Here is a 16,445-nt window from a genome sequence, read left to right as displayed (position 1 = left end):
AGAATTTCAGATCTCCAAGTATGTTTTTAAGGGTTTCAGAACCCAAAACCAAAATGAAGCTAAATTCTTACAATAAAAGTTAGTGGTTAGCAGTTATCATTAGCTTCCATTAAATTTTGTAGTGGTTTATCAGTTTAATTATCAAATTAAACTTAGGAGTTAGCAGACTAGTGATTATTGAAGCTAACTTTTCAGTTAGCTGTGCCCACCACTGTGTGTGTGTGTGTGTGTGTGTGTGTGTGTGTGTGTGTGTGTGTGTGTGTGTGTGTGTGTGTGTATATATATATTATTTATTCATCTAGTGAGAGGATGGCGCCCGTTTGGGCCCCCTCCACACGATGAATGAGCCGTGCCCAAGTTCCTAATGGGAGAGCTTCTCACAGGGGTTACATCAGCCCTCATGGGTTACAAGGTCCCTAGATGTGCAGGAAGTAATGCTGTGCACATATATCTCAGCTGAACTGAACAAGACTGTAATCTTTATATAAATTCTCTGTCATTAGGAGATATTTATGTCATCATCGTAAATATCCAGCCATCTATTGTGCTTATCCAGGAGAGCGGCCTATCTCAGAAAGGACAAGGCAGGGAAAGCCGGTTCGGTGCAGCGCGCACACACACACACACACACACACACACACACAATTTAGGACGCTTTTCCACTGCAACAGATGCTGTACTTCTGTGAAGTACCAAAAGTATCAGAAGTACAGCTGAATGTGCTGGTTTCCCAGTGGCATAAAAATTGGTACCGGCGCTGAATGACATCACAACGCGAGGGGGTATTTTGTACCGAATTTGAAAAAATGGCTCTAGTATATTATAGGGTTGGACAATGTGCAATTATGTTAAAAAAAAATCAGTTTAAAAGTTTACCACTTTTGCATTAGTGCTGTGTGCATTCTCAGAGACAATCATAATAATTTTTGTTATTGCCTAAACGGGTTTGTGAGGAATTTATGTTGAACTCCTTTTTTGCTTTATAAATATCCCAATGTTTATTACAACAAAATCACATCACGATATTCTAGAATTTTCCAATACTATGCTGCCCTAGCATATTATACAAAATACTTTTTTTACTTCTTGTCATGCCCACATGATTTTGTTATATCTGTTATTCTGACTAGGTTGCAATTTAAGCTTGGGTCTCATCATTTCTCCATGCGTCCATTATTATTACTATTTTTTTACTTTATCTATTATTGTCTTCTGAGTTTTTCCAAGTTTGCGCTTGTATTGTGTTTCAGCTGCAGCCTATTTGTATAACCAAGCTTTTGCAAGTCCCACCCCAAAGTACCAAAAAAGTACCCCAGCTGATTTGGCACTTTAGGTAGTGAAACTTTTGGTACTGCAGGGTTCTCCCAATTCTGGTAGAATAAATTTCCATGACTTTTCCAAAACTTTTCCAGTACCATAAGAAAATTTTCCAAAACCCACAAGTTTGTAAAACTAAAGTAGATAGAACAGTATTTGTATAAGGTAGTTAACTATTGACTTCTGCTCGTACATTTCTGTGCGTTGTGGAACGAAGCGGGAAACAAAAATGAACAAGGCTAGTTTCAAAACTTTCCCTCTCTATCCAAGAATTACAAAACTTATCCAGGGCCTGGAAAAAAAATTTCAAAATTCCAAAACTTTTCCAGGTTTTCCATGACCGCGGACCCTGGTACTGGTACTCGACCGGAAGACAATGGAAAAGGGAAAGCACTGAAAGTACCATACCAACAGTACGGTACCTGGTGCAGTGAAAAGGCACCCTTAGAGACATCACTTCACCTAACTCCATGCTTCAGGACTGCAGACAGACAGCAGGAGACCCAGAGGAAGCATACAAATGCAGGGAGACATTTGAAGTCCATAAACGAGCCTGGGCATGAAGCAACCCCCAAACTGGAAGGTTTAAGGCTGCAGTGCCGCCCATTGATCCATCGTGTTATTGTAGAGCAACGTTTCTCAACCCAGTCTTTGGGGACCCCCAGACGGTCCCTCCCTCCCAAGTCTCTGGCAAACACTCCACAGCTGGGAGGGAGCAAAATCATGGACTGTCTGAGGGTCCCTGAGTACCAGGTTGAGAAAAACTGCCCTAAAATAACGACAGATACTCGGCCACTAAGCTGAATGAACCCGCCTTCCAGTGAAATCACTTTTTCCTGGGTTAATACATCAGTGGCCATTAGAAAACAAAGAAACTCATAAAAACAACAGGCTTAACTGGTGCTGCCAAGTGCACGCTCTGACTAATTTATACCCCTCAACAAAAAAAATTAGAAGGGTAGACTTGCATTATTAATGGCAGCAGTTTGCTACCTCTGCGGCCATCTGTGCCATCACTGCTAAGTCAGCAGCCATGTGCTGCAACAGGTGGAGAGAGCAGCGGCCTGCGCGGCCATGGTGGAGAGAGCAGCGGCCTGCGCGGCCATGGTGGAGAGAGCAGCGGCCTGCGCGGCCATGGTGGAGAGAGCAGCGGCCTGCGCGGCCATGGTGGAGAGAGCAGCGGCCTGCGCGGCCATGGTGGAGAGAGCAGCGGCCTGCGCGGCCATGGTGGAGAGAGCAGCGGCCTGCGCGGCCATGGTGGAGAGAGCAGCGGCTTGCGAGGATGTCCCATCTAGTGGAATGCTCCTTAGTAAATTCTAAGATTTAAATATTCACACCCAAAGCGACATACGAGTAAGAGACAAGGTCACCTATTTTGGTGTTAAGGGCCTTGCTGGTGATATGACTCTACCCCATCGACCAATGGTTTTGAACTGGCGACCTTCTGATCTCAGGCACAAAGGCCTAACCTGAAGGGCTGCACCTAATGCCTCGAGTTTTTCTGCCGTATTTAAGGACTAAGGGAGGACCAGAAGGTTTCGGGATCAAAGCTGCTTATAGGGGCCCCTGTTGCTCCATGAGAAAAGCATTTCTAATTGGATGCTTCATGACGAAGTCCCATAAGTCGGCGTCAAGAGAAACATTCAAAAAACAACACAGTATCAAATCTAAAAGGGACTTAAGACAGATTTGTCACACAGAGAACCTGCAGTGCATAAAGCCCAACTGAACATCTTTAAATGCAATCTTTAAATCTTCTGGTCTTTTTTTGTGGGATTAATATTACAGGGGGGGGTCCCCATTATTTAAATGGCAGCTAAACCAGCCATAACAGCTCTCCCCTCCAAGAGGAGCTCTGAGTGAGATTGGCAGGAAGATTTAATTTTACTCATTTTATCAGGGGTAGAGGCCCCTCACAATAATTACATTATCGACTTATCACACGATCATTTTTTCTGACCTCAATATTGGCAAATTATGTTTACATAAGAATAAATGGCACCAACATTTTAGCCAGTCGTAACGTTTTAGCCAGTCATAACATTTTAGCCAGTCGTGATGCTTCTGCCCTCCAGTCTGCTCTCTGTGCCATAAACGTGGCTCAGGACTGAGTTCTACTTCACGTCAAAGCGAGTGCACCACGACGGCTGCCACACTGCCCCCGGTCCTTTAGATTCATACTTCTAGAGCCAACGTACTAGGCAAAGCTGCTCTTAAAAGTTACATTTAGGAAGTCTAGTATTAATATTATAAAAATAAATAAGAATTGTACTGAAATTAACCATGCACTATGTACTTACAGTATGCAAGGTAGGGTTATAATCGTACACAAAAATGTTTCCATACACTGATAAGATACGAAAATAAAATAACTAGCATTAACCGAGAGCTATAAATATTGATCCCAAAAGCAATAGAGATAAAATAAAAACAAACGTTAAATACTTCCCATTACCATTTTTAAATACAATTTAGTAGGGCTACACAATATCAGATCGTTATTTAATCGTAATCATATGTTGCATGCACAAGAATCACCAGGGCTTTATTTAATGGGCATAAACATTTGTCTGGATGCTGGGTTTTGGTACCACACAAACGTTTACCACAATTTGGTAAGCAGATTATTAGTACAAAAGTAGCATAAAATTCAGAGTATATTTATTAAATTTGGTTAGCGGAGCGCGCCACATGCTACTGATCTGGTAAATCATAGAAGCGATAAGCACTGAAGTGGCGGTGAAGAAAGGGGCAGCTCAGCAGCCACGACATCTTTGAAAAGAGGAGGAGATATTGTGGATAGACAAGGGAAAAAGATGTTGGTGTCTTGGCGGTACTTTGTAGTTAAGGCTTTGCAGTTTAAAGCCTGACACTCAAACACAACAATACACTGAGTTTATACAGAATACTAACTTTTTAGCATCACAATATGCCTCTAATCAATACTTCAGGTGTACTACTAAACTTCTTACTCAATTGCAGATGAAAGTAAATGACTCTATAGTAAAAAAAAGCCGGCGTCTGGACAAATGTGTACACCCGCTATCTAAAGCCCTGGTGATTATTGTGTATGCGGAATATAAATCGTGATGTGACATCGAACAGCCCTATCATTTAGCTACAGTAATGATTTAAATATTTTTGGGCCTCATGTAATAAACGTAAACCATGGAAATGGTAGACAATACCACATTGCAACATTTTGTAGTAGCCAGAAAAACCCAACTTTCCATCCATCCCTAGAAATAAAATTAATAAACCCTAAAGTAAAATGTGACCACTAAAAAGAATTACATTTAAATAACAATTAATGAAACCACCCACATCTATTTTCACATGAAAATAAAACAGAATATATTAAAAAAAATCTGAAAATGATAACACTGAAGCAAAAACATACATGGGTGTACGGTGTTGCGGTACAGGCATATTTTGTTTTAGTTTGTAGCCATCTGGGAGTCATAATCCTGTGGTGAAGAGTCATATGAATGCTGGTATTTCCAGACTGTCTCAACCATTCTTCAAATCCACTAGCCAGTTTTGCTATCATTCTGAACATAGAGGGTAGAAAAGGTATTTATACACAATCTTTGGTCCGATTTCTGACTTCCTGTTATTTTTTCCCCAAAGCCAATGAACAACCAATGTCCGTTTGCATTACTGCGCGGAGCCTCCTCAAAACTAGGTTGCCACTATATTGTCTGTAAAGGAATGAATCTGAGACTCTATACCCCTGTGCACATGTTTAATTATATAATGGACTTTCAGGCTCCGTTATTAAAGATGACCTTTATCTATTTTTTCATTGTTTTATTTATATAGGATATTTACATTTTTTTGACATTCCAATGTCTGAATAATTAAAAGTTCATTGTGCTTGTATTATTATGCTATTATACTATCATTATATCATTGGCATAGAATTCTCTTAAAATGCCAATAAAATCATTTATCACAATTATTTCTGGGACAATATATTGTCCAACAGAAGTTGTTGTCATGACATGTCTAATCAGGGGTCCTCAGACATCAGACATAACATGCAAGGATTAAAATGTTCCAGACATGCTAATGCTAATGTTCCAGACATGTTCAGATGAAAAGGCAACATATGTCACACAGCAGACATTAGCACCTTGTAATAGAAATAAATTGGAAGCTGCAGGTATATGTGTAGGTGTCCTGTACGGGCATGCTGAAGATGGCCACGAGTGCATGAGGACCCCAGAGCAATACAGGCATTGGATGTTTATAGATATGTGTACTTGACCATTCTTGCATTTTTTAATTGTTTTTGCATTTCCCATTTGATGTCATCGTTCATTGCCAAAGTACACTGCCAATACTAAAGAACAGAAGTATGCAGGACAGTAAAAAAAAAATCCCTGGATGTTGTTCTTGACCCGCCCCAAAAATCCAGGATGCATCGGTTGCACCCTTGCCAATGAGAACAATCCCATGATTCATTGCATCCCAAGTTTGTTCTCGGGAGGCAAGTTAGCAAGAACACTCCTCCGTAAAACATTCTTTGCATTCTCTGTATTAATAAACATCATTTGAGAAATCCAGGCAACACTGTTCTGCAGTCAGTGCTGCATGCAGACATGCTGTCCCCACAAACGCAGGAAGCTGCAAGGGGGCTTTGCCCTGCATTACTTATTATACTCTGCTAAGCAGCCCTTTTTCCCTCATAACTCAAAACAGTCTGACCAATCAGACATGAACTGGCATAGGCGCGCTGCACATGCTCTACAGTCCTCACCCCAGGGTTTGACCAGGAAGTAACAGAAGAAGCTGGTGCACAGAGCAGAGGACATACAGCACGTACAGCGCTGTAAAGCTGTCCAAATCACCGCTCAACTAAAGGGTGCTTTTCCACCACACCAGGTACTGTACTTTTGGTACTTCAAGAAGGCACCAAAATACAGTACTTCAAGTTGTTAGTTTTCCACTGGCATAAAATGACATCAAAACGCAAAGCAGGGTATTTTGTGCTCTATTCAAAAAATGGTTGTAGTATGTTATAGGGCTGGATAGGCAATATTAATACCAACATCGCATGTTATGTGCTTCCAATTCTTACATTGCTAGTCAGCTAGATTAAGATCAGGCTATTATACGGATATTATAGCGTATGGAGTTTAAGTCTTGCTAAAAAAAAAATCTAGCTTTGCGATTTTAAAACCTAGTTTTGCAATTTTAATGATTATTCTTCTCAAGATTATCTAGTATATGTTTAAAAATCAGTTTAAAGTTTACCTCCACTGCTTCTGCATGAGCGCTGTATGTGTTCTCCGAGACAATAGTCATTTTCATGCTTGCTGTTTAAATCACTCCTAGATGGATTCATGAGAAATTTATGTTGAACTCCTTTTTTTCTTTCATAAATATTCCAATATTTATTAACAAAATCACATTGCAATACTTGAAAATGTTCTAATACCGTGCTGTCATAGTATACACTGATCTTGTTGTCTGTTCCTGAGTTGAAAAACACTGATATGCCAATCATTACAGACGTTCCTACAATGAAAACTCTTAAGATTAAAAAAAGAAAATGAATTAAGCCCACTAGAACTCAGATGTGAGCAGGCCTTAAAGCTTCAGAGAGCACGTGTAAGGAGATCTGGCTTCTCCAAGGCTGCGGAGCCTCTTTGGGCTGCTTGGACGAACCCCGGGTACTGGAACCCTGAACCTGCCCTTCCATCTCAAGCTTTATGGAGCAAAGGACACCGTTTATAAATACCACAAATAATTTTGAAAATTACCTGTCCGCTTCTCATCAGAGACCGACCTTACTGACCCGTGACTGCAACCTAACCTTAATCATCCACACGCTCATTCCTCTCACACATAAACCTCAACTCAAAGGCCTAGGTCTTGAAAATGCACGTAACATTTTCAAATAAAAGCCAAATTCATTAACATGATCAATTACTGCTGGAACCAATAACTCAATGTATCACTATTGAAGGTCTTGTAACACAAAACACAACCAAGCCCATTAATCATCCCTGTCATCAAGCCATTTGCCTAGATCTGCCAATTAAATGCATGTACCACAGTCACTGTAGCAACCACAAAGAGGTCAGGGGTCAGTGCTAATTATAAAGAACCATCTTTTATTCCCAGCTGACTGGGCGTGAAATTACTAACTTGATTTATGACAGGCTAGTTTGTTATGCAGTTAAAAATCCCCAAACACCTATAAGAAATTAAATAATAAAGGACTGGTCAGAATGACACACCCTTCACTCTGCAGCAGATATTAACATAATATCACAAGACGCAAAAGCTACATTATCAAAGTGAACTTCTGTCATCTCCGCTATATACAAGTTTACAGAGAGATGATACGATGTGGCTCCAGTTTACACAGAACAAAAGGCACAAAGAATTTGCATAAAATACACTACAGAAATATAAACTCTAAACCTAAGTAGACAAGTGCAAGTGTTACCGTTCAATATGACATTTTGAACCAGACAGATATTTAAATAACAGCATCTTCATATCAGTATCTTAATCAGTATAACAGTATCCTCATGAGTCAGTAGCTCTTTTTTTTGCTTGTTTGCAGTCCCTGCAACACTGAATCCTTAAATGTAAATGGAAATTCTAATTTGAATGTGACATTTAATATGCATTTCTTAAAAATAATCTCCCATTAAGGGTGTTCCCTTGTGAGGACAAAGCACCAGACCCCCCTGTAGTGACCCTATACCGAATAAGCAGCTGGTAGACCGACAAACCAAAATGTTACACGTTAAACAAAGGAAAATAAGTACATGACACACGATTTGTTATGAACCATAATGAAGGACTTCCAAATCCATTAAAGGAGGTCCACGTCTTTGTACTAGGCTGCAGTGCATTCTGGGAAATATATTGATGAACAAGGTGATAGCTATAAAACATTCATAAATGAATCAGTTTCTATGAGTCACTGACATATACAACAGACATTGCAGCCAAAAAAGGCACACAGGCACACAGTTTATATTCTGCACAAAGGTTAGCCCAAAATAAGCCTGTAAAAACACAAACTTTACTCTATTTAGAAAACTATGGCTATGGCAATATGCTAAGCATTGCATTAAAATTTACAGAAAACAAGTCGGTTGTGACATATTCAAATAGCACAACTATAAAATAACTGCTTGACTAGTAACTATACATTTTACATTTCTCTAAATATGTGTCTAAATAGCCAGGGGCGGTAACAGAAATAAGAGGCATGAAATCACTCTCTGGTGACTTGAAGCCTGGTAATCCATTAGCGTAGCATTAAGGCTTTCTCACTAGGCACCCAAGCAGGATAGACCCTCGGGGCTGTGTGTGTACAGGGCAGTGTGCTGACGCATTCTTGCTACCCCCGAGAGTCACAGGAGGGGGTAATTCCCACCCACGGCAGGAATAATGACCCATTTTGTTTAGCGTGACCGCCACTTCCCCTCAGGCACCAGGCAGCCTTATCAGATTTCCCTGACACGGACTCAGGGGACAGCAGCAATTATGGAGCCCCGTCTTCTGAGGCCCCCCCGAGAAAGATGGAAGGGAGCCGAAGGATGAGAGAGGACGGACTGAGGAACAGCACTTAAGTGTGGCCGCAGGAAACCGTGTCAGAGGCAGATCCCAGAGCAAAAATGCATCTCCGCTCTGCTCTCACGACAGTCCCACCTTCTCGCAGGCAGACACACCTGCGATTGGCTGACACCTGCGATTGGCTGACACCTGCGATTGGCTGACACCTGCGATTGGCCGAAATCAGGAGCCACAGGCACCATCCCATTTCCTTGAAATCACCCCACAAAGCAGATATCAAAGCAGGAGTCCAGGGCACATGGAGGCTGTAGGCCGAGAGCCAACAGAGGGGGCAAACAGGATAAGCTCAAGGCCTGGTGACCCAAACTGGCCACCCACCCATCCTCCTACTACAAGCCTGCCAGGTGCGCATGTACTAGGGCTCCACAACTCATCATTTTCCAATCATGATCTCGACTCTACGTGATCTCATTCTTACATGACAATGATTCTGAAGCGTTTGCAGTAGCAGGGAGAGCCGTTGCATCAAACCAAACGCTCCATAAACTGTATTAACATGTGACACGACTGCGTTACAGCAGTGGAAATTTTTCAGAGACAACCACAGTTGTCTTTGACTTTGACTGCAGTAGATGTGTGCAAAAAAAAAAACAAAAAAAACTTTGAATTACTATTTCTTTCAGTTGTTTGTTAAAAACCAGGAGCACGCCCTTTCTGCAATGCAGCATGGAGAAGACAGTCCTATTTTAGTTCTGATCATATTGTTCGATTATTTATTAGTATTATTGGGTGAAATACACTATATTGCCAAAAGTATTGGGACACCCCTCCAAATCATTGGATTCAGGTGTTCCAATCACTTCCATAGCCACAGGTGTATAAAGTCAAGCACATAGGCATGCAGACTGCTTCTATGAACATTTGTGAAAAAATGTTTCACTCTCAGGAGCTCAGTGAATTGAAGCATGGTACCGTGATAGGATGCCACCTGTGCAATAAGTACATTCGTGAAATTTCCTCACTACTAAATATTCCACGGTCAACTGTTAGGTATTATAACAAAGTGGAAGCAATTGGGAAGAGCAGCAACTCAGCCACGAAGCGGTAGGTCACGTAAAAATCACAGAGCTGGGACAACGCATGCTGAGGCACAGTGTGCAGAAGTCGCCAACTGTCTGCAGAGTCAATAGCTACAGACCTCCAAACTTCATGTGGCCTTCAGATTAGCTCAAGAACAGTGCATAGAGAACTTCATGGAATGGGTTTCCATGGCCGAGCAGATGCATCCAAGCCGTACAACACCAAGTACAATGCAAAACTTCGGATACAGTGGGGTAAAGCACGTGCCGCTGGACTCTAGAGCAGTGGAGACGTGTTCTCTGGAGTGACGAATCACGCTTCTCTGTCTGGGAATCTGATGGACGAGTCTGGGTTTGGCAGTTGCAAGGAGAACAGTATTTGCCTGACTGCACTGTGCCAGGTGTAAAGTTTGGTGGAGGGGGGACTATGGTGTGGGGTTGTTTTTCAGTGGTTGGGCTGGACCATTTAGTTGGAACTAACCAAGAACTCTTAATGCTGCAGCATTCAAAGCGATTTTGGATAATTTCATGCTCCCAACTTTTTGGGGATGGCCCCTTCCTGTTCCAACATGACTGCACACCAGTGCACAAAGCAAGGTCCATAAGGACATGGATGAGCGAGTCTGGTGTAGAGGAACTTAACTGTCCTGCACAGAGCCCTGACCTCAACCCGATAGAACACCTTTGGGATGAATTAAAGCAGAGACTGCGAGCCGGGCCTTCTCGTCCCACATTAGTGCCTGACCTCACAAATGCTCTCCTGGAAGAATGGTCAAAAATTCCCATAAACACACTCCTAAACCTTAGGGACTGTCTTCCCAGAAGAGTTGAAGCCGTTATGGCTGCAAAGGGTGGGCCAACTCCATATTAAAGCCTATGTATTAAGAATGGGATGTCATTAAAATTCATGTGTGTAAAGGCAGGTGTCCCAATAATGATTGATAATAATGAAAAAATTATTAATAGGCCTATTCTATCCAGAATTGTGCAGTCCTAGTACATAACCAATCTAAACTGAGATGGTAAAATGTAGCCATGGGGCTATAGGTACAGGGCTTATGCAAGTGCCACACAAGCCAGCTAACAGATTGCTAACCAATCACAAGCGTCAATATTGAACTCCAGTGCATGACTGAACGAGGAGCATGAAAAGGCTCCTGTCGACAGCAATTTCCAATGCTTACCGTTACTGAAATGGCATCATACACGCAATGCTTACCGTTACTGAAATGGCATCATACACGCAATGCTTACCGTTACTGAAATGGCATCATACACGCAATGCTTACCGTTACTGAAATGGCATCATACACGCAATGCTTACCGTTACTGAAATGGCATCATACATGCACAGAATAAATATCTTGGAAATCCAGAATGTTTTTTACCATTTCTTTTTAATAATGTGAAAGAATGTGGCTGCCAAATGATGTCAACTACAATAAACAAGCAAATGGATACATGCACATAGGATATGACAGAAGGGGAATGGACAGGACAGGACTAGGGCCAGCTCAAGAATATGGCCAGAGATCCAGGAGATAAAGCAGCAAACTAATACTGCAGCTGGGTGGAGAGGAAATGTCATTAGCCAGATCACGCTAGAAGATGAGCTCTAAAGTGGCGATGCTACGCGAGTGAACCTTTATCACGCTCCCACTGCTGCAGTGGGCAACCTTTTTTAGAGTTCAAACACCGTTAATTAATTTGGTTTAATTAAGACAACCACTACATCATAATCCGAGTTTAACATCTCTAGGTATTTATCTGTAAAAATCTCAGTAGAGGGCACCGTCAAGAAGCAGCAGATGTGTGCAAAACAAAAACGTTCATTTGTTTGCCCTAATTACTTCTACTAAATGAAGGCACCTTAAACCATTTAATTCAATGTCCATATGTTACAATGACTGGGAGTGCTGAACTGAAACATGAGCAAAAGAATGCATGAGGTCACCATTTAAATGGAAAACGTGTCAGACTGTCAGTGCTCCACTTCTAACGAAGGCCAACTGCAACATGGCTGATTCCCATGCCTGCAATGGCTCAGCGGTGTGGGGTATTTATGCCTAAATGAATCTCTGCACATTGGGTACTAATTAAAGTTTCATAAGGGTCCTAAAGAGATAACAGGCCTGAGTAAGAAGAGCATCTCACAGGCATCCATCTCTGACCAAGACAGTGAGCAGACAAAGCAGCTACAGCTACCAGTGAATTCCACATCAACATAGGACAGTCCCAGTGAAAATTCCAGCAAATCCTGATCTCAACAGCTCACTGTAGGGTGAACATCAGTGCACTGGCTGCGTTATGAACCAAAGCAGCATCAGTAGAGATTCAAACAGGATTCAGGAGAAATTGACTGCCTGCAGCACTGTTGCTGCTCCGAAGGAAAGGGAAAGTGAAAAATGAAAGCAAGAATCAGACAGCGACCCAAGTTTGGTAAACAGAAACACCCGGCCAATTCAAGGTAGCTACCTTTATGAATGGGGGGGCAGTAAAATATTTATGCAGACAGGATGTGATACCATGGTCACTGAGGGCCTTTGCTACAAAGCATGCAAATGTTTGGTTATTATAGTCTCTTATATTCTATAACATTTTGGGAAGCAGATGTGAGAATTAATTCACTATGAGCTACTGAATAATAATAGTATACGTTATAACTATCCATGTTTCTCTCTTTCGTTGCATAGGACATAACAGCAGCTGTAATTTGCCTGCCTTAAATTACGCTCATAGTCTCAATCCAGGTTCCACAGCACAGATTCCTGGTAAATCCCGAAGGTAAACACAGTTATATATGCTACATTCTTCCACTGCAAAACACTATTGACTGGGCATTAATTGAGGGGCCAATGCATACTTTTTACCCACCTAGTCATGGGGCCTGTACTACGAAGCAGGATTACTGGCTTATCGGATTTAAGGTAGTCTGGGCGAAATGTAAGTGAACGAATATGAAGTCCATTTGAACTGTGGTACCTTAAATCCGACAAGTTACCCCGATAAGCCAGTAACCCCGCTTCGTAGTACAGGCCACTGTACATTGACCTGAATTAATCTTAAACCTGACCCACCTTCCTGGTTGTTCCAGAAGTTTCCCCAAAATTAGAGAAAGAAGTACTGGTACCAGGATAAAAACAGGCAGAGAGGAACCCCTCTGAGCCTACGCATCTACAAGTGCTCTTAGCAGCTGAACACTGGAGCCTAACACTGTCTTCTGAGACAATCTCGATGGAAAACAACAGACCTTCTAGTAATGGACAGCCAAAACATGGCTAGAGTGCATGACGCAACTAGTACGAGAAATTCAATGTAGTGCGATATCCCTGGCAAACAAGACTTTCTGGTAAAGACCACAGCCACCTCTAGAATCTCAGCTGCAAGAAACTGGATCAGTTCCTGTATTTCCCATAAGCCTTTGGGTAGCTCTGATGAAGAGCTGGAAGGGATGCACACAACACAAAACCACAGAGGTGCTAAGAAAGCATAGCTGACCCCCTACCTGCTCCTGGTGCCCCCTCAGTGCTCTTAGTGTTCTACTTGTTTGATTTGAATTGTCTTATTAGATGCTTATTATGTTTGAAATGTACAGATTTTGCTGATACTACTTACACTTGTAACTGGGGCTCACTGGAAGCTATTTGCATTTATCTCTAGTTGGCTCCTGACAGCTCTATGCTTCTGATATACTGTATGGTTTATTTGTATGTTGCTATGGATAAAAGAATCTTCTAAATAAATTTAAATGTAAAATGTAAACCACAGGCCATAACAATGCAAATGAGGTGAAAAGTCCAGTTAAACCGTTAAGCAAATGGGACATCATTACAAATGCAAATAGAAGTCAGCAGACATACATGGACCTACCACAGTAAAGTAGAACCTTAAGTGATTAAGCATCTCTTAAAAAAATTAATCGTGAGATCACGATTACGGAGCATGATTACTCACTGACTTTCATTGACATTCATTAAACATTCAAAATAAACTTGCCTTTTTTCAGTGGATTTCCTTGAACTAAGAAACAAAAAGTGGTTGGAAACCATAAGGCAAAATGGGAGCATCTTTGCTTAAATGAAATGTGGCACAATAATAATTTTCTCTCAAACATTTTGTTCTGGTAATCACTGGAAGCCAAAATCATGATTGGAATTAAAATCCGATTAATTGTCCAGCCTATGTTCAGGTTTTAAAATGTGAGACAAAATACAGAAAATGTTAAGGGACTTTGGGGAGAAAGAATGTATCCGATATATCTCATATATCAACAGATGGGAAAATTTAGGTGCTTATGAGGACAGATGCAGCAACTGAACACAGGTCTGTTACTGCCCCAAGCACAGTCAAATCACATAACAGAACTGCCCCTAACCCCACGCCACATCTGTCAATACAGTCACTCTGGCAGCATCGCAAGCAGATGTCAACATTAAACAGTCACGCACAGCAGGACAGAAAGGCAGCCCTGCAGTGCAACCTGTTACGCCGTTGAAGACATGCAGACCACATTCATCACTCTGCTGAATGCGACAGAACCTAATGGACAGTCACAAGTTTTATTTTTTTTTCCCCCAGTCCTTTTCAAAAAAATACGCCGCATGTGGCGTCATAAAAATTTGACTATAATTTAGGAATTTATTCTCACCGTGCAAATGATCTACGTTTACAATTACGTTTACAATGTATGTATGTATGTATGTATGTGTGTGTATTATATTATATTATATATATATATATATATATATATATATATATATATATATATATATATATATATATATATATATATATATATATATATATATAATATATATACACACACACACACACACACACACACACACACATACATTCATACATGTATAGATACACACACTGTTTTTGCACATTCCTTCAACAGAAGACGCAAATCTATAATCTTTACATCGACATATTCATTTCACAACGGAGCAGTATCTTAAAAGAGACGCAGACTGAGGGGGACCAGCGCTACACCTGCGATAAATCATCCCAGGAATGGTTATTTAATGAGAGATATATGATTGTGTGGAAAAAAAGTAGACGACTCTCCCACATTAATAACTAAGCAAGCTTAAAGGATATGGTACACTGATGCACTGAAACAACCCCCATCCGTACCCAAAGCGAGCCCTTTGTTATGAGCCTTGACTAAATTTCAGCTGGATCCATCATACGTGCAGCTTATGCTAAATAAGCAATGAATAAAGAAAGAAGATTTTATGTCCGTGTTAATATTAGCAAGTGCGCAGTAGGCTGCATGTTGACCATACTGCATCTGAAGTTCATAGTAAGGGATCCCCCTCGCAGCTTGTTGCTCCAGCCCTTAACAAAGCACAGCTTTGCTGGTCATGCACATGCAAAGCGACGCGGCGGCCGGCAGCCTTACCTTCCGCCCGGGAGCGGAGATCGGACACGGTCCTTTGGATGGGCATCTCCACGCCGCTCCACGCGAGCACCTGTCAGCCGCGGCGGTTGCACTGTCTAAATCCCCCTCTCGCTCTTTTCAGCCGTCGCCCTGTCCCAGAACAAGCCCACATGCAATCAGCCTGCGCTTGTCTTCCGAGGTGGAGGAAATATATATATATAGGATAGCTGTAACCGATGTCACATCGCCTGGCTTGCAGAACCTGCTGAACAGAGCCCACAGAGCAGGGCAGGACTCCCAGCGATCCGGGCTCCTAATCCTACTGGCGGTGCCTATTTACAATTCAGCCTGTACCATCAGCCGGCGGCCAAACGGGGGTGAGGCCGGGGATCGTCCGGGGCTGCCTGCGCCTCTAAAATCTTAGGGTCTATGTTCTCCACGGTAGAAATTAGGAATTTAAATACATGCCTTCGTACAATATTGCAGTGTAGTGAATTTGCCCCTAAAACAGAGGGAGTAAGTACCGAGTTGTGCTGTGCACCCCGTGTTGCGGCTGCACGTTACAGGCTCCTGTTTCCCCGCATTTTGCCTTTAATTTTGAACTACCTGCGTGAGGCGTGAGGTCTTTGCTTTGTACCACCATTGTTGTTGTTTCTTTATTTAAATCAGCGACAACCCGAAGATTCAGATTCTGTTTTATGTATTTTATTTTATAAATTATTCCAGGAAAGCTTCTATGGACATAATAAAAGCATGACATTTACTGCATGATCCGAGATCATATTACTATACGATTTTTTGTCGCTTGCTTTTTGTCCCCAAAGCCTTTTTTCAAACTATTGTAAAGTACGGTGACCTGAAAAAAAGTAAGGTAAAATAACTGAAGGAGCTCTCAGACAAGCCGCCACCACGTACGCCATTAAAGGCAGAATTTGCTGAGTCAATTATAATAATGTGAATTAAGCTTGCAATGCCATCTAAATCCATAAAGCATAATACGAAGGTATTTTTTCATAGTACGTTTGGACTGAAACCTACAGACTACTGATTAAATATTCAAAGACAATTAAGCTGCTCCCCTGATATAAATTAAGTTGCAAGGTGGATTTTCTTTT

The 16,445-nt window shown here is 41.6% G+C and overlaps 1 protein-coding gene across 2 annotated transcripts in view; it reads right to left on the bottom strand.

Moving 5' to 3' along the window:
- Positions 1–15,663, bottom strand: part of LOC111833176 (phospholipid-transporting ATPase IA) — a 127,624-nt gene extending 111,961 nt beyond the window's left edge. For both annotated transcript variants that reach the window (XM_023791154.2, XM_023791155.2), the window contains exon 1: positions 15,352–15,663. In XM_023791154.2, coding sequence (XP_023646922.1) covers positions 15,352–15,397 — 46 coding nt within the window. In that variant the 5' untranslated portion in view covers positions 15,398–15,663. The remainder of the gene's footprint in view (positions 1–15,351) is intronic.
- Between the last annotated feature and the right edge of the window lie 782 nt (positions 15,664–16,445).

The sequence above is a fragment of the Paramormyrops kingsleyae genome, chromosome 25 (genome assembly GCF_048594095.1).
Source record: "Paramormyrops kingsleyae isolate MSU_618 chromosome 25, PKINGS_0.4, whole genome shotgun sequence".
Lineage (NCBI taxonomy): Eukaryota > Metazoa > Chordata > Actinopteri > Osteoglossiformes > Mormyridae > Paramormyrops > Paramormyrops kingsleyae.
The sequence above is the reverse complement of the archived record's forward strand: the minus strand, read 5'-3'. Positions and strand labels throughout refer to the sequence as shown.